Here is an 18,847-nt window from a genome sequence, read left to right on the forward strand (position 1 = left end):
TTGAATATTAATTAAAATTTAAAATGCCTCATCCTTTCTCCTATTTCTCATTTTCCTCATTTTCCTTTCCCCTTCCCATTTGTTCTGTCCTCAAACCTCCTTATAATTTTTCTGCTTTAAATGCATTTCTAAAAACTGCAGTCTTTACATTCATATTGTCTCCCTTTCCATCTCCTTCTCTTAAAATTCCACCACGAAATAAAGAAAATACTGTAGCATTGAGTTCCAGAATTCTTCCCAAACCCAGATACAATTAACACTCTAAGACTTGTTAGGAGGGTAGCTGTTTAGAAATGTTACACAAAATAAACGAAAGGTGGAAGAAAGAAGAAAACAATGGACTTATGTTCAAACCTTCTAACTCATTATACTCCTGAGTAAAATAAGCATAATATTTAACATTAATCACACGAGAAGATTTACCTTGGTGTCATATTTTATGCAGTATGAAGAGAGGATTTGAGATAGGAAATATCACCTGTAACTGTTCCAATCACTGGAATGTTTTCTTATAGTAAATTTACAAAAGAACCAGTTTTTTAATAGGTGACCTTCAAAATGGTTTAGTTTAGTGACCTTCAAAATGGAAATTGACAGTTGCTTTGAAAAATCTCATTTACATGCTTTATGGTAGATTTGCCCTTCAAAATTTGACTTACTTTCAAGAAAGTACATACAATAATTTGGCTGTTTAAATGCTTCATCAGGGTCACATTTATAGTTCCATAAAATGGAATAAAAGAGGCTCTGCAGAGCACTGTGATTACAGGTTTTGCTTAAATCATTAGCTGAGTTAATATATTCTCAGCAGTTCCGTCATCATATGTCATATAAAGCTAGATCTGATAACCAAACTAAAGAAATAAATCCCAACTAAAGAAACCCTCACAAGGAATAAGGATGAGGAAGTGATAAACCTTATAATTACACTCAGATTTTCACGAGCATGACAACATATGGTGGTAAAGGAGAGGGCAGGGTGGGCTTTGGCATTATTGAGTTGGCAGTTTACTTTGAATTGTTGTTCAGCAAAGTAAAGGTTTAACTGCAGTTCTCTGCCACTGTGTGTGCTTCCATTTTTCTACTGCATAGCTAGCTTCCTGTGGCTTAGAAAGGACTGACAAAGGGGTTCTGGCGTGTCGGCTTCGGAGACATGATCAATGACTTTTCCAACTTTCGTTAACTGTTGTTGACCTGCATACCATTTCATGGCCACCCACTCATATGTTAATTTCTGTTTTTCAAAAGATTCATTGCTTATAAAGCTTACAGTTTTACTAGAGATTCCCACGTTGTGTCACACACAGAAAAAGAAAAAGAAGAATAAACTCCCTTAATTAGTATAGGGTGGAAGTAGATAAGCACAATGCTTTATATGTGGGACTGTGTTCTAAGAGTCATGTAGAGCAGAGCAGAAAAATGAAATACTAATGAGTTAACATACTAAGAATTCTGCCTTTTTTAACTTTGCTGTCTGGATGCACTTTGTCTCCATTTGCAGTGTGTAGGGAAGCACTTATCTTGATAAGGAGGGATTTATCTGCATACCCACTTCCCTGTTGTGGCCTAGATGTACAGGAAAATAGCTTCCATTATGTAGAAATGGATAAGGACATTCTCTGTGTGACTCAGAGAACACAAAACACCCATATATATATATATATATATATATATATATTTTTAATGTCCTTATCAGCATAGAGAGTTACTGAAAAATCCGATAGGTAGTGATGACATCCATTTTCATTCACACCAAGACTGAACAGATGGTCCGAGTTACCAGCTACTCCTTTTGGTACATATCATCCAATATTATGAATGGAAATTTCATATGAATTTTGTAAGGGTAGGTAGGGCATGTTTCTTAGTAGAATCAATACAACTATACTTAATATGAGTTATTCCAAAGACTTCTAGTAATGTCACGGTGATCTGAGCTTCCTTGTTGATGCCCCAAGAAAAAGCACTGAAAGAGCTAAATGTCTTTATTGATTATATTATACTCAGCCCAGTGCTGGGAACAGAATAAATAATTTAAAAAATAACAATTAAAGGACTTTAAGATTTATAATTTGTAATTGTTGTTTGCCATGTCAACTAATCAGTCAGTGGTGTTTAATGAGCCATGTTGGGTGAAAGGACCTCTAATAGCACTTTTAAGAGTACAATACAGTGGAATATGGAGACTAGATCCCTGTCCTTAAGGAACTTAAAATCTATTTGGGCAGGAAAACATTAAAATAAATTGCAAGTAGCAGAAGCTGTGAGATGGGGTGGGTGGATGGCTCAAAATAAGTTTTTTCATAAAATTTCCATTCATATTGACCAGGAAATATGCAAATATTTCCCTTGAAATACCTTATTTTCTACAGTTCCCACAAAGAGAAGTTTTTGTGTTTTACTGTCACATTTTCAGATACTATGAGGAGCAGCATGGTCTAATGGCCAAAGCATCGGCTTCAGAATCAGAGGACATGGGTTCTAATCCCGCCTCCACTTGTCTGCTGTGAGGCCTTGGACAAGTCACTTCACTTCTCTTTGTCTCAGTTCCTTCATCTGTAAAATGGGGATTAAGATTGTGAGCCAGGGACCGTGTCCAACCTGATTACCTTGTATCTACCCCAGCACTTAGAACAGTGTTTGGCACAGAGCACTTAATACCATAATTATCATTATTACTTCAGTCAGTGGTATTTTCTGAGTGCTTACAGTGTGCAGAACACTCAACTAATTCTTGGAAGAGTACAACAGAATTCGTAGAGACGTTCCCTGCCTGCAACAAGCTTCTGTGATATGTACCTTTAATTTTCTGTTGATAATCAGGGACAGTTACAAGTAACAGAAGCACACGACTAAGGTTTAGTTGTCATCATTCATTCAAGCATATTTATTAAGTGCTTACTGTGTGCACATCACTGTACTAAGTGCTTGGGAGAGTACAGTACAACAATAGACACATTCCCTGCCCACAATGAGCTTACAGTCTAGAAGAAGGGGAGAGAGATATTAATATAAATAAATTACAGATATGTACATCAACGCTCTGGGGCTGAGCCCCTTATTCTCCACACTTGAGAGAGTACAATGTAACAGAGTTGGTAGAAGTGTTACTTGCCCACAAGGACCTTGCAGTCTAGAAGGGGAGACAGATATCAATATGCATAAATAAATTATGGATAGGAATGTACATAAGTGCTGTGGGGCTGAGGATGGGGTGAATAAAGGATCCAAATCCAAGTGCAAGGGTGAAGCAGAAGGGAGAGGGAGTAGAGGAAATAAGGGCTTATTCTGGGAAGGCCTCTTGGAGAAGAGGTGATTTTAATGAGGCTTTGAAGGTAGGGAGAGTGATGGTCTGATGGACAAGAAGGGGCAGGGAGTTCCAGACCAGAGGCAGGATATGGACAAGGGGTAGAAGGTGAGCTAGATGAGATGAAGGTACAGTGAGTAAATTGGCGTTAGAGCACTGAAATGAGCAGACTGGTTCGTGGTAGGAAATCCAAAGGAGGGTATCAGGTCACTGAACACTTTAAAGGCAGTGTGGCAAGGTGTTTCTGTTTGATGCGGACATGGATGGGTAACCACTAGGAGTTCCTGAGGAGTGGGGAAACGTGGACTGAACTCTTTTAAGAAAATCAATCCAGACAGCAGAATGAAATATGGACTGGAATAGGGAAAGACAGGAGGCAGGAAAGTCAGAAGGAAGCTGATGCAGTAATAAAGGCAGAGTAGGATAAGTGCTTGGATTAACGTGGTACCAGTTTGGTGGAGAGGAAAGGGTGGGTTTTAGTGATGTTGTCAAGGTTGAACCGACAGATTTGGTGACAGATTGAATATGTGGGTTTTGTGGGCAGAGAATATGTCCACCAACTCTATTATATTGAACTCTCCCAAGTACTTAGTACAGTGCTCTGCATATAGTAAGGACTCAATAAATGCAACTGATTGAATGAGAGCGATGAGTCAAGGATAATAACACCAGCTGGGTGGTACCAGGGCCGCTGCCTCTTCCACTTGGATAATGATAATATTAATAATAATAATTGTGGTATTTGTTAAGTACTTACTCTGTACCTGGCACTGTTTTAAACACTGGGGTGGATAAAAGCAAATTGGGTTGGACACAGTCCCCCATCCCACATGGGGCGCACAATGTTAATCCCCATTTCACAGATGAGGTAACTGAGGCACAGAGAAGTTAAGTGACTTGCTTATGGCAGAGCCTGAATTAGAACCCAGATCCTTCTTACTCCCAGGCCCATGTTCTATCCACTAGAACATACTGCTTCTCCAAGACTATCATCATGGGATGGAGACAGGGCTACCTGACCAGAAGCATAGAGGTTATGCTGCTGCTTCTGCCCAGGGGCAATAACAATCTAAATGGCCATAGTAACAGCATGAGCTTTCTTTTTGCTTTTTTTCCTTCTTACCTCTTCTCTTTTCTTAACCCCTCTTTACTTTACTTTACTTTACTTTTCCTCTCTACCTCATCCTCTCTCCCTTTACCTTCCTCCTATGCTTACTTTTCCTCTTTCTCTAAATGCACCTTCATGCTCTGTCTCTTTCATTCTCTTTCTTCCCCTATTCCATCTATGTTCACCAGAAATCCAGTGTTGCTACACTTAGCACAGAAGAAAAGAGAATGAAGGAAGCATTGTTTTTGTCTCCTTTTAAAGCAATTGTAGAATACATCACTAAAGGTTTCTAGCCTTTACAAGGTACAGTAATGATCCTTTTATAACCAACATGGCATTACTTAGTTGGGCAGACATGGGCACAAGCCTCACAAATGTTGTAGTAAAATACTTGATACATATTGGGGTGTTATATTTTTATAAGTTGTTACTGACTATTTGAGAGCAGTTTTGTAAGGGAATGTTCTTATACCTTTTCCCTCACCATTGGTTGTTTCTTTTATCCATTCACTAGAGGGTGCAGTTTAAGAAGTGTGTGAAAAATGGAAGTGTTTATTTTTGATGTATCTTTTCATGGGGACAAATACTTAGCAAAGTTTAGGGGCTGCAAGAATTATTGCATCTCCCAAGCCAGACATAAATTAAAATGCCTTCCTAATACCTGCCGGTCATAATTGAGAAAATAATTTTAAAGAGCATAGGAACTTTAGTATAATGTAATATAACACATTTCATAGGTGGGCAATCGGGTAAATGTTCCCCCAGGAAAAATTTAAGTTTGACACTGAAAATTTTCTTCAAGGTCTTGAACAAAATACTGAAAATATGCTGCTTGAACAACATCTAAAATGACATTGTATATATATATATATATATATAGTGTATAAACACTGAACATACCCTTTACTTAATCTGTACTTCGATCTAAAATATATTTAGTGTTTTTAGGAAATATGCCACCCCATTAACTCCTATGGGATTTAAAATAATTTAGACTCAAGGATATAAATTATTGTGGGGAGTTTAAATCATAAGATCGAAGCCTTTGGATCCTCATTTTAAAAATAAATGTGTGGAAAATCCTATTTTAGAAATACAATCTCACAAAAGTTGCTGCTTTGGCTTAAAAGGGAAAGGAAATCATGTAGGAAATGAAAATTGTTCATTAGTAAATAAACAGATCATGTTCATTTATGTTAGCAGCAATGAGTTAGAGCAGATTCAAACTTTTTTGCACCCCTGTCTCATAAGAGTCATATGGAAGATCCTGTTTCTTTGCTAGGAAATCTGGCCTAATGTGGCATAAATATATGGATTTTTGCAGTCTTGGTATTGAGATTATGTGGAGTAGAGGAAGGTAACTGTACCCTAGAGCTTGCCTATGCTTACTTTTTCCAAGGTGCTACAGTATTAGAGAAATAAGACACTATTAAAATATTTTGAATCTGTCACCCTTTTTAAGCAGGAATAAGTCGGTGGATAAAATTTAGGAGCAGTGTGGCCTTAATGAAAAGAGGCCAGGGCTGGGAGTCAGAAGACTTGGGTTCTAATCCCAGCTCTAGACATGCCTGTGTGACCTTGAACAAGTCACTTAACTTCTCTGTGCCTCAGTTTCCTCATCTGTAAAATGGGGATTCAATGCCTGCTCTCCCTCCTATCTTAATAGTAAACCCCATGTGGGACAGGGCCTGTGTCTGACTTGATCAACTTCTTTCTCTTTACCCAGGGCTTAGAACAATACTTGACACATAGTAAATGCTTAGCAAATGCCGTAATCATTATTAATTATTATTAATAAAGTGATAGGCCCTTAAGGAAGACATACCAAAGTGCCACTACCAAACTGGATTGGGATGAAGAGCAAATAGTATTTTACTTTAGGGTTTTGGGATTTTTTTCTTGAAGGTCTATCTACCCAACCAGAGATTTTCTGACCTTTAGGACCACATCATAATTGTTATATTTTTGTGATGAACCAAGGTTTTTCAAAATTATATTTTGATGACTGGACGAAAGTAGATATTTGTTGCTTGCTTAACCTATTTCACCCCTTATTTATTATGTTGTTGATGCCCCTAAATCTATTTAACCCTGCCCTTGGATTGACTTAAATGGGATACTCTGCTTGAACTAGGCTTGGCCAAGAAGAGGCTTCAGCTATGTCTTGTAGATACTTGGGCTTTAAAGGAAAATAGCATTCTAGTGCTTTTCAGTCTTTTCACAATTCCCCATTATTCCAAATTGCAGCCCCAACTGACTCGAAACTAAGTTTGCTTTCAGTGTATCTCATATAATCTCATAGATATTAGCATATAATCCTCATCTTCCCTCCCAAGCCCGGTCCGCTCCCAGACTTCTCCATCACCGTGGATGGCACGACCATCCTTCCCGTCCCGCAGGCCCGCAATCTCGGTGTCATCCTTGACTCGTCCCTCTCGTTCACCCCACACATCCTATCCGTTACCAAGACCTGCCGGTTTCACCTCTACAATATCGCCAAAATCCGCCCTTTCCTCTCCACCCAAACGGCTACCTTACTATTACGGGCTCTCATTATATCCCGGCTAGACTACTGTGTCAGCCTTCTCTCTGACCTCCCTTCCTCCTCTCTCGCCCCGCTCTGGTCTATTCTTCACTCCGCTGCCCGGCTCATCTTCCTGCAGAAACGATCTGGGCATGTCACTCCCCTTCTTAAACAACTCCAGTGGTTGCCTATCGACCTCCGCTCCAAACAAAAACTCCTCACTCTAGGCTTCAAGGCTCTCCATCACCTTGTCCCTTCCTACCTCTCCTCCCTTCTCTCTTTCTACCGCCCACCCCGCACGCTCGGCTCCTCTGCCGCCCACCTCCTCGCCGTCCCTCGGTCTCGCCTATCCCGCCGTCGACCCCTGGGTCACGTCCTCCCGCGGTCCTGGAACGCCCTCCCTCCTCACCTCCACCAAACTGATTCTCTTTCCCTCTTCAAAACCTTACTTAAAAATCACCTCCTCCAAGAGGCCTTCCCAGACTGAGCTCCTCTTCCCCCTCTACTCCCTCTGCCATCCCCCCTTTACCTCTCCGCAGCTAAAGCCTCATTTTCCCCTTTTCCCTCTGCTCCTCCACCTCTCCCTTCCCATCCCCACAGCACTGTACTCGTCCGCTCAACTGTATATATTTTCGTTACCCTATTTATTTTGTTAATGAATTGTACATCGCCTTGATTCTATTTAGTTGCCATTGTTTTTACGAGATGTTCTTCCCCTTGACGCTGTTTAGTGCCATTGTTCTTGTCTGTCCGTCTCCCCCGATTAGACTGTAAGCCCGTCAAACGGCAGGGACTGTCTCTATCTGTTGCCGACTTGTTCATCCCAAGCGCTTAGTACAGTGCTCTGCACATAGTAAGCGCTCAATAAATACTATTGAATGAATGAATGAATAGAAAGCTAACATTCCTGCCCACTTATGTCATCTATATCAAGTTTTCTGATCGCTAAACAGATTACTACCCAGAGTATCTACGAAAGTCAGGAATGTTGTGCGTCTCAGTGATTTGCTTGTAGAGCAACATATAGACTTGGATGGCTTTCTTTTCAGATTCTTATAATTTGGCTGTTTTCTGTTGTAAGAGAAATAATGGACACATTGCAAAAGGCACCATGGACATATAATTAAATTGTTCAATTTCAGGAGGCAGTGCAGGAATGTGCATTAGAAAGACCTTGTAAATCGCCATTTGAAAGCAAAACCTTTATCTGAAATTCTGCTGTAGCTGGTAAAGAAAATGAAAAGGAATTTAGAGAAATGATATGCATCAGTCTTCATGGACTCAGAATTTTTTGGTTGATTGCTAGGATTTTTTAGTAGTAATAATATTAAGTGCTTAGCACTAGGAGAGAATTCACAGGTAGGAATTAGACATGGTCCTTTGGGAGAATCCCAATTCATAGTATTGTACCTGGAAATTCATGGTGTGACCCTGGTATCTCCAAAATGTATTTTACACACAAATAATGCATATTTCAATACCCATTTACATTCCTAACTCACTTTATTTCTTTCACAGAATAGAGCATTACCAACGGCTCATTGACATAATACAATTAGATTTTAATCCACTTAACAAAACATTTTCTTGAAAATTGCTAGAACAGCTGTATATACAGTAAAATATATACTATCTCGTATCTGACCTATAGAAAATTGTCACTTCTGATATCTCTTATGGAGAAATCATTTATAAGGCTTTTAGTCCTTCTCTTGGCTTTCTGCTAATTTGATTCTCATATGGTTTAAACTCACAGTTAGTCAGTGACTTTCTTCTTGCCACTAGTGTCTGTTCTTTGGGCTCTTAAGTTTCGGAAGGGACTTCCGTTTCTAATTCTGCATCTCCCTTGTTTCCTCTTCCTGTGGTCATTACCATCTCCTTACACCTGTGATCATTTCCTTAGCCTTCAACAATTTGAAGTAATTGACCCTCATAGCAACTATTAGCCCCTTCATTTTCTGTCAACTTCCCTTTACCTGAATTTGGTTTTTGACTAAGATTCAAGATAAATAATTTCCTTTCATTTTCTACTTCTCCTTTGCTGAAAATTGCAGTGACGGGTGTGTACTTGAGTCCTCCTGGTACTATTGGGAGGAGATTGGTAAAGCCAAGGGAAGCAGTGAGGCCTACTGAAAAGAGTAAAGGCCTGGGAGTCAGAGGAACTAGATTCTTATCCTAGCTCTGCCACTTGTCTGATCTGTAACTTTCAACAAGTCACTTCTCTGTACCTCAGTTACCTCATCTGTAAAATGGAGATTAAATCCTTCTCCCACCAATTTAAGACTGTGAGTCCCATGTGGGACAAGGACTGTGCTCAACCTGAATATCTTCTATCCACCCCGGTTCTCAGTACAGTGCTTGGGCCATATTAAGTGTTTAACAAGTACCATTAAAAAACACATGCTGCTCCTCCTCACCATTCTACTCTTAACAATGACTATCAGGGTTATATTGCATGTCATTGATCTTGCTGTTTGGCTAATCTGGGTATACCCACACCAGCGCTTAACCGGTTTTGGAAAAGGTTTAGGAAAACATTTTGCCAAACTTTATATTTGACACCCCTGGTTCTTAGGTAACTAGAATTTTTGACTAATTATATTTTTGCTTATGTTTATGTGTGTATATGTGAGAGATTTAAATTCAAGGGTGTATGTGGCTGATCATAGATGAGAAGGCTTTATATTTATATCTGGGTTGTTCTTTGTTGAGATGACTCAATGAATATTTTGTCCACATTAAACTGGATGAATTCAAAAGAAGTCTTTGTAGAGTGCTTCTGTCTACCTGCTCTCGTTCTGAGTAAATGACTTGGTAGTGATGGTTTATAGCTGGTGTTCAAAAGCTGTATGGTCTACGTTTAATTCTGGGATCTTTGGTGGGTTTCTTGTTTAATGTTTCCCCTTAGGATTGTGATTTGAGTTGTAATTTAGCCTTCTCTGATCATCCTAAAGGGTTTTTCCTCCTCACCATAATTTGCAGCGAATTGCCTTATGGCATCTCGTGCCAGTGCTCTTCTAGCTGGGAGAATGACAATCTACTTCCTCCTATAACACTGGAAATCTGTCAGGTCACATGACATTTCATCCTTTTGGACCAGTCTCTACAATGCATTAGAGTGGTGTTATTTACACCCTGTTTTGAGATTGGAAATGAATGTAGAGGCTTTATTTTCATTGTGTGTCATGGGTGGGTTGCTATTTGCTGTGCTGTTTTCAGTTATTTCATCAATATGTCATATATTAATTAATGTAATAAACGAGGTGAGCTAAAAATAACTCCAGTCTTTGCTCAGAGACCTGAACTATAGGGCAAAGGAAAGACGCTGGGTCTTGTTTTTGACCTTGGATTAAGAACCTCTAAATCTCACCCCGGGTGAAACAACAAGATGAGACAACAGGGCCACAACAGCCCCCATTTTCCTAATGCTCTGAAATCTGTAGTGAACTCAAAATCCCAACCCAGGCAGGCTGCTGGAGGTTGAGGGGATGTCAGAATAATGTTTCTGACATTGGAGCATGGTCCAGAGTGGACTCCTGAACTCCTTCTGAATGTCAGCAAACTCCCTCCCCTGTGGCTTGGACCTTGTTCAGGAGGTGGGCTAATTACAGATAGCCTAGCTATAGCTCAGATGCTTGGTTTGTTGGTGATATCTGAGTCCTGATTTTGAACTTGTGGTTGACTCTGAACTCCACATACCAGGTACACATCTAAGATTAAGGACTAGACTCACTTCCCTGGAACTCTGCCAACAAGGACTTCAAAATTTCAGACACCATGAGGGAATAAATTATTTTTATAAGACTGATTAATTTGTGGTCCAGATTAGAGATCTCACTGTGTTTTCCATTGCACAATTAATAGAAAATGAAGCACCCACTATATATTGTACTCGAGGCGCAGCGTGGCTCAGTGGAAAGAGCCCGGGCTTTGGAGTCAGAGGTCATGAGTTCAAATCCCGGCTCTGCCACTTGCCAGCTGTGTGACTGTGGGCAAGTCGCTTCACTTCTCTGTGCCTCAGTTACCTCAGCTGTAAAATGGGGATGAAGTCTGTGAGCCCCACGTGGGACAACCTGATTCCCCTGTGTCTACCCCAGCGCTTAGAACAGTGCTCTGCACATAATAAGCGCTTAACAAATACCATCATTATTATTATTATTATTATTAAGAGGCCCTCAGTGACTCTCTTCCTATTTTAGTTTCCATCCAGTGGAATATTCCACCTCACCCTTAATATCTTGTGTTTTTTATAAGGCCAGAATAAAGATTATTCTTTGGTCAATGGACTGATTTCTGCATCAAGGGTTTAGTCCTTTAGTTATAAAGATTTTTCTTTGGTTAACAGACTGATTTCTGCATCAAGGGTTTAGTTCTGTAGTTCATGGTAAATGTAGGACTCAGTGATATAGTGTATTTATTTCCAAAAAAATTTTATCTGCTTAGAAGAGAAATGGCCATATATATGAAGGGTTTTATCTATCTATCTATCTATCTATCTATCTATCTATCTATCTATCTATCTATATCTATATATGTTTATCATTCTGTATATCTACCACAGCCATTCCATATATATACACAAAGATTTCAATTAGAAATGTTTAATTTGAGTATTTTTTCCAATTGTCTCCCACCCTAAAGTCTATTGATGGTGACGTACTGACTAAAGATTGCTAAAAGAGGTTGCCTGGAAATTAATTTATTAAAAAGTGCCATCAGTCAAAGGAAAGGAAGGCAGTCTGTTGTTTTGCTCATGTTAAAAAATGATTTCTTGAATCAATGGGAACTTTCAGTGGTTTCACTGGCATTGTAGCAGGGTGGTTAAATGGAATTAAAATGTAGGACTCATTAGGGATTTATATATGATTGCAGTATTATTAGTTACAAATGAGCACATTCTTCAGACTTAAAAGTGAGTTAAATCAGATTAATTATCTAATTTAAATGCTAGCTAAAGTATTTGCATTGCAGTGCCTGACTAACAATGATATGCCACCAGACATATTTATCACCTTACCTCTAGAGCTGTTGTAAATAATCATAAGGAGCAGATGTGTTGAGAATATTCTCATAAGCAAGAGTCATAATGAATGATAAATCATACCATTTCTTGGTTCTCTTGGATTATGTGATCTATCAATTCTATAATTTTCTGGCCTGAAAATTAAACTTTTCCTTGTTGAATTGCTTTTTATTACTCATAGTTGCAATTTCATCCCTTGGATTTATAATTTTTTTAAAAGGTGATAAAATTCTTCTGACAATCTCTCAAAAACAATTTAGGTACACTAAAAGCACCTTTTAGGTTGTAACTGTTTCTGTAGAAATAGATATGTTTTCCAAATGTAGGTATAAAATGTATAAAATGAATATTTCATGCAGAAGCAGTAGGCCTGTTTTAATTGTATAACCCTAGTTTTATATATCAAATTAATTACATTTATTCCAACTTCAGGACATAGATGACGTTGACTTTGCTACTTTGAAATGCTCTAATTGTGCTATCTTCTGTTTAGTAATCTTTAGACTAAATGATATTTTTTGATTGAGAAGATTTTTTGGAATATTTAGCATGATTTGGAGAATATTTTAGAGACTATATAACAATAGTCATCAAATGAGTTGATTTGGACCTTGGTCTACTGTATGATTTTATTTTGTGACAAATTTAAAATAATTTGTGATACAATTATTTGAGTCCCATTTCAGAATGTCAGGATAACACAATGGAATTTTTCACTGATTATAATAATTCTAATGACTATAAAATATTTTAACATATGTGCATACTTTTCTTAGACATATGAAGGATCAAAATAAGAAAGTGGCCAACCTTAAGCATAATCAACAAATGGAGAAAAAGAAGAATGCCCAATTACTAGAAGAAGTTCGTAGGAGAGAGGATAACATGACTGACAACTCTCATGACCGAATGCAGGTAAGCTGTTTTGTCAATCTTTTTTTCCAAGAAAGAAAAAATTTTAATTTCAAGAGTTCAGGAAAGTTACTTATTTTTGTTTTCCACTTGTTTTTATGGTGCTGTGGCTGGTCATGGTTTTAGCACCCTCTTGAGAATTATCCTTCAAGTTCAATAGTTGGAAAAAGTGTCACGTTCAGCTTTGAATTTTGTCACTTTTGCCCCAAAGTACAGAAAACACCTTGAACCTAATCTTATACCAAAATCCCTAAGAACAAACAATTCCCCCAGTGACTTAATCCAAATCTTCAGGAAGAATTTCATAAGGAGCTGATGATTGAGCAGATGCAATCTTAAAATGAGTCATTTTATTTAAATATTGAAATAAGCTTCCATTGCCTTTAAAACCCTACTAGGTCTCTATTTTATCATCTGAGGGAGGTAAGTGAAGTGTTATTATTCACTTCTTGATTTCAAATGTAAACTTAACTAATTTGGAAGTCATTTAAAAATTCAAATATATGCTTTGAGATTTCCCTTCATATTTTCTTCACTTTCAGGATAATTGCTCCTAAATTATATGAAGTACTGAATATTATCCCAGCAGGTATCTGCTAAATGGTTGGTTAAATGAAGGGCTTTTTAAAGTGATGTTTTGCTTTTGATATTGTGAAGTAGAAGCAATTCATGGAAAATAGGAGTCATTGCATAAGTAAACCCAATGAAAATTATACTGACTATTCACATATCTAGCAAAATGAATTCATTATTGGACAGGTAACATGTATCTACACCAAAATAGACCCATTGGATTTGATGTTTTTCTGTGGCCCAGTGTGTATTTAACCAGAAAACTGAAATCAATCAGTGGTATTTATTGCCCACTTAATGTGTGCAGAGCACTGTACTCAGCACTTGGAAGAGTCCAAACCAACAGAGTTGATAGAAACGTTCCCTGGCCACAGTGAAGTTGCAGTCTAGAGGGAAGTCCTATGTTGGTCAGAATCAGTGTTGCTTTCTGACTGAAAGGAGTTCCAACTGTAGCCCAGTCCATTCTGCATTCTCCTCCATGTGTGACTGCTGTGACTTTATATAATAAGGTTAATATTAAATGACCACACTAAATTCACTGTGATTCCCTGGTGGGCATTTTTTAAAGATGGTGAAGGGATTCCCTGCACTGGGTAGCTAAATATAGATTTCTCTTTTCTTTGCATGACATGGCTTCGGTCCTTAAGGTATGAGCTGAACTCCCAGGCCTAGTGACTGATTTAGCCAAGCCCTCTCATTTTTCACATAAGGACTAAGCTATCTCTAGTTCTGAGGCAATGATATGTGTCTTGAAGAAATCAGTTTGCCGAACAGGAGGTTGTCTGCTGTAGTGGAGGCCTCTCTGGTCAGGGGTGATTACTGCTACTTGGTTTGCTATGGTCATCCTTTCCTTGAGATAAAAAAGCTGTTTCAATCCCAGTCTTTTGTACTAGAGGGGAGGAGGCTTTAGCTGTCTGTACTTGTTCTGGTGATATGTTGATGTCGACCCATTTTTATTTTTTATTATTTTGATGATTGGATCAATATTGATATCTCAAAACATAGACATTTTTAATTTGTTGATTCTTTCTTACACATGAATGCGAAACAGTTTTACACTTTAACCTATAAAAGGTAAAAATCCTGAAGAAGTCTGAATTCATAGTTTTGCAGGTTTTTTGAAAGTTGGTAATAAAGAAGTGTTATTTAAGGTAGGAAATGCTACAAACTCTTCCAAACCTCAGCCATTGCTTGACTCAATGTTCAAATTCACTTTAAATTCCAGTTAACAGATGGTATTTGGTTAAATCTGTATTCACACATATATCTGTATGCCAATATAGCTCCCTGTGCAGTTTCAAATTGGTGAAATTTCCCTTTCATGGATTTGTATACCATATTGAATATTACCTTTGAGACTCTGTGCTAGTTTAACAATTTAGCACCCTAGGTTGTATCATCATCTATTGGCTATATTAAGATCAGTTTGTTATGGGAATTTTAATAAGAAAAATGCTAGTGGCAGCTACATTAAGCACTATGGCATTTTTCTTAAAATAAATCTTGTAAAATTTCCAATTTTTTGTCAAAATATCCTACCTGGAGTTTCTGCATGGTTATATCAATAGCAACACACCTCTCTGGAAGTTAATCCAGTTTTTGCACATAAAAATTTTGTTAATGGATTTGGAAAAATCAAGCCTAGTTTAGAGTGCAGAATCACCATTTTGCTATTCCTTGTTCTAGATCTTTGACCCTGTACTGTAAACATGCTCACTAATGTACACTGATGTTAAGACTCAGGACCTAGCCATATTGGAGCTTGTAATTGGGCTATTAACTATTAAGCATTATCATATTGTTATAATAATGGGTGAGCAGATTTTTGATCCCTCCTAAATGTGTCAGTCTATAGCAATCATAAAATAAAATGTCATATGAACCATCATACTTGGAAAAGGGGTTTCCTCATATGGGCTTCCCAGAGTTTTTAGAGTGGGAAAGGATCAAATCCTTCCTACCTAGAGAAGTTTATGATCCATGCTTTGGATTAACTGGGTTTGAATTAGTTGCTAAAAAGTTAAAGTTTAGACATTTAGGGTGGCTCACATTTTTGTTCTTGGACAAGGGGTTGAAAAGATGGACTAGAGGTATCAATTGGAAGTGATTAGGAAAGCGGTGAAGAGGATGATTGGAATGGATGTAATTTTCCAGGAAAAGAGAAGCAGCATGGTCTAGTATGAAAAGTTTGGGCTTGGGAGTCAGAGGACCTGGGTTCTAATCCCATCTTTACCATTTGTCTGCTGTGTGACCTGGGGCAAGTCTAAACTTCTGTGTGCCTCAGTTCTGTCATCTGTAAAATGTGGGTTAATCCTACTCCCTTCTAAGTTGTGAGTCCCATGTGGGACAAGGACTGTGTCCAATCTGATAACCTAGTATTTACCCCAGCACATGGAACGATGCTGGCACACAGTAAGCACTTAATACCATTTTTTTTAAAAGCAAAGGGAGGATAAATGGCTTCTACTAAAGAAGCAAGAAAAATGCAAAATAGTTCTTGGATATATAACCTGAAGCACTGGCTGACAAGTTAACAAGGGAGAAAAGCACCCACTAAGCAATAGCTTTTGCACAGAGACAGTATTGTTGAGGGGGCTGAAAGTTGCTGACAAGGTCAGAGAGCACAAAGAAAGAGAACGGGTTGTTATATTACGGAAGTAAGATTTCATTGGGACTCTAGTAAACATAATTTGAGTCAGAAGAGAAAAAGGCGAAAAACAGATGTAGCCTTTGAAAATTAGATATACCTGAAGCATTTCCTGAAAGCTTAAAAAAAGATACAAAAAAAAACTATCACTTTTTTTAATTGAAAAATATGACCAGCTAGCCCTTGGAGGTGCAAATCTAATTTACTTGTGGAAAGTTGAAACTTGGAAAAAATTCATAAGGCTTCTTATACCTTGAATGGATCATTGAAAATATTCGGTTGATTTGAAAGTAAATGAATCAGAAACATATGGATTAAATTTCCTTTGAAATCAACCTGGCTTAAAAATAATGAAGGATAAGAATACTGAAAAATAACTTGCCAGAAAGAACTGAGATGAATCCTTGATTCCTTCCCCTCCCTTCTGGTACCCCCAGCCTCTCTGGGCAGCCTCTGTCTCTGGCTCCAGACTCTGTAACCTAGCTTTTACCCCTCCTTGGGGTCCTGCATCCTCATAAAGCTCACTGGTTCCATTGGGTAGCCCTGACTCCATGTTCCAGTCTGGATACTTGCTATCTCTATTTCCCTTTTGGCCAGTGTATGTAACCCAGGAGCCTGCCCATAAGCCCGCAAATAACCTTAGGTCAGAATAGCCACCTCTAAGGACTGGTGGTCCTCCTGATACTGTGTCTTGTGTGTTACACCAGTTATGCTGTAAAATATGATGTCATAGCCACAACTGGGGGGAAAGTACACCAGTTTTGCATGATACTAGACCATTTATCTGGGGATATCCCTGGGCATCCCTCCCACTTGCTCAAGAATCTTTGTGTTCTCCTCCTGGGTGTATATAAACCCTGTCATCCCATCTGAACCATAGAACTTTGGTGGCAGGAGCCATGGTGGGCAAAGACTCGGTACTAAAAATAAGAGGAAAAAAAGTGAACATGAAAAATGTCTGCTGTCATATTGGTAATGGCCAGGGGACAGGGGACAGGAAACTGAAATGTCTGTTAGAAAGCAGGACAAATGGCTGCCTTACCTTCATATCCTGCCTCTCCAGGCTGCTGAGGCTCAGGTCCCTTTCAGTAGGTGCGAGAGGCTGCAGAAATTCCTGGCTGAGCCAGGATCCACTCAAGGATGAGGTTGGAAATGCCTCTGCATTTATTGTATTTAAATTACAGTGCAGTTAGTTAAGAAATAGAGGTGCAGAGAAACATGGCAGAAAATGAGAAATTGATTACACTACTACTATGTATTTTTGGAAATTCTTTCCATTTCTTGTTTGACTTTATATTTCCCAAATTACTGGCAGCTAGCAAAAGGAAAAGATACACAAGAGGTTTAGTATATTAAGTAGGTCAAAGTGACTGAATTTGAGCTTCCCCAACTCCATAGAATGTATTATTCTTCTCAGTTCTGTTTTATATCAAAAGTGCTAAGAATGAACAATCTCACTTCTTGCCTTTTCTGAGTGGCCTTTTGACACTTTTACCACAAGATTTTTTTTTTTAATCCAGAATTGTTTCTTTGGTTCCAAGCAGGAACATGTGACTTTAAAACATCACAATTCCCTACATTCTCAGCAATGGAGGACAAATGCCTTAACTGCATTAAGGCCAGGAAAATTCACTCTGTCATTTCTGCTGATTCCTGTTTCTCACTTCTTGCATAGTCTTGCCACTGTGTTTACCCGAATAGGACAAGGATATCTTGTGCCTTGAAGGCTCTGATATATTTGCACTTAACCCCTGAGGAATCTGGCCTCTTCTTCTTGCATTTTTCAAGGCTTCATGTGGTTAGAGGTCTTTCTCTACTCTAAGTTGTAGCTTACATATGCTCATCATGGAATATATGGAATTCTTACTTTTCTGGATGGATAGGAGCTTTGTATAAAGATTTATTTCTAGAGTAGCCCATCTGTAGAGTTTTTATATTAATGTTATGAAATCCAGGCACCAGACAGATCTCTGCCACTTTAAATTCACCCTCACTTGCTATAACTCTGCTGCCTCTTCGGCTTAGCAACATTACTTCTCTTCCCTCATCAATTCCCTAGCTCACTGGTCTCATCAATTATTCTAGACCTCCAACTCCATCCTAAAGCTCCTAGTGCTCATACCTCTCCTATTTTTCCCTAGGACCTTGCTAACTACTTGGTTGACAAAATTGAAACTATCAGGGGTGAGCTCCCCAAAATTCTCCTCACTTCCTGCCATATCCAATCTCATCCTTCTTGGACATCTCTCAAGAGGAGTTTTTTCCTCCCTGCTTTCAAAATCTATTCCCTCCACCTGTGTTTCCAATCCAATCCCCTTCCATCTTGTAAAAACACTTACACTCATTCTTCTTGTTCCTCACTGCTACCTTCAACTTCCGTTTTCTGATGACTCCTTCCCCTTCATCTTTAAATATATCCATGTCTACCCTGTCCTAAAAAAAAAAATCTTGACCCCACTGCACTGAATGCTTGTGCATCTCTCTCCTTTGTCTCTCTCTCCTTTGTCTCTCTCTCTCTTTCCCCCTCTCTCTTTCCCCCACTTCAATTTATTTTCCCCTATTACACCCCAACGTGCACTCTTAATTCTTCTTAAACCAACCTAATCTCTGTTCTTGGTCCTGTCTCTCTTTCCTCTGACCCTTGCACATGTCTTTCCTCTTGCATGAAACTCCCAAACACTGAAAATCTGCCAGACTACAACTTTCTTCCTTTTTCAAAGCCCTCTGAAACTATACATTATTTTTTGACTAAA

At 38.6% G+C, this 18,847-nt stretch overlaps 1 protein-coding gene across 15 annotated transcripts in view; it reads left to right on the forward strand.

The window, feature by feature from the left end:
• ERC2 (ELKS/RAB6-interacting/CAST family member 2) overlaps positions 1–18,847 on the forward strand; it is a 900,196-nt gene that overhangs the window by 591,495 nt on the left and 289,854 nt on the right. For all 15 annotated transcript variants that reach the window (XM_029052114.2, XM_039910367.1, XM_039910359.1 and 12 more), the window contains one exon: positions 12,739–12,877. In XM_029052114.2, the coding sequence (XP_028907947.1) occupies positions 12,739–12,877 (139 nt within the window). The remainder of the gene's footprint in view (positions 1–12,738; positions 12,878–18,847) is intronic.

Source organism: Ornithorhynchus anatinus, chromosome X1 (genome assembly GCF_004115215.2).
Source record: "Ornithorhynchus anatinus isolate Pmale09 chromosome X1, mOrnAna1.pri.v4, whole genome shotgun sequence".
Lineage (NCBI taxonomy): Eukaryota > Metazoa > Chordata > Mammalia > Monotremata > Ornithorhynchidae > Ornithorhynchus > Ornithorhynchus anatinus.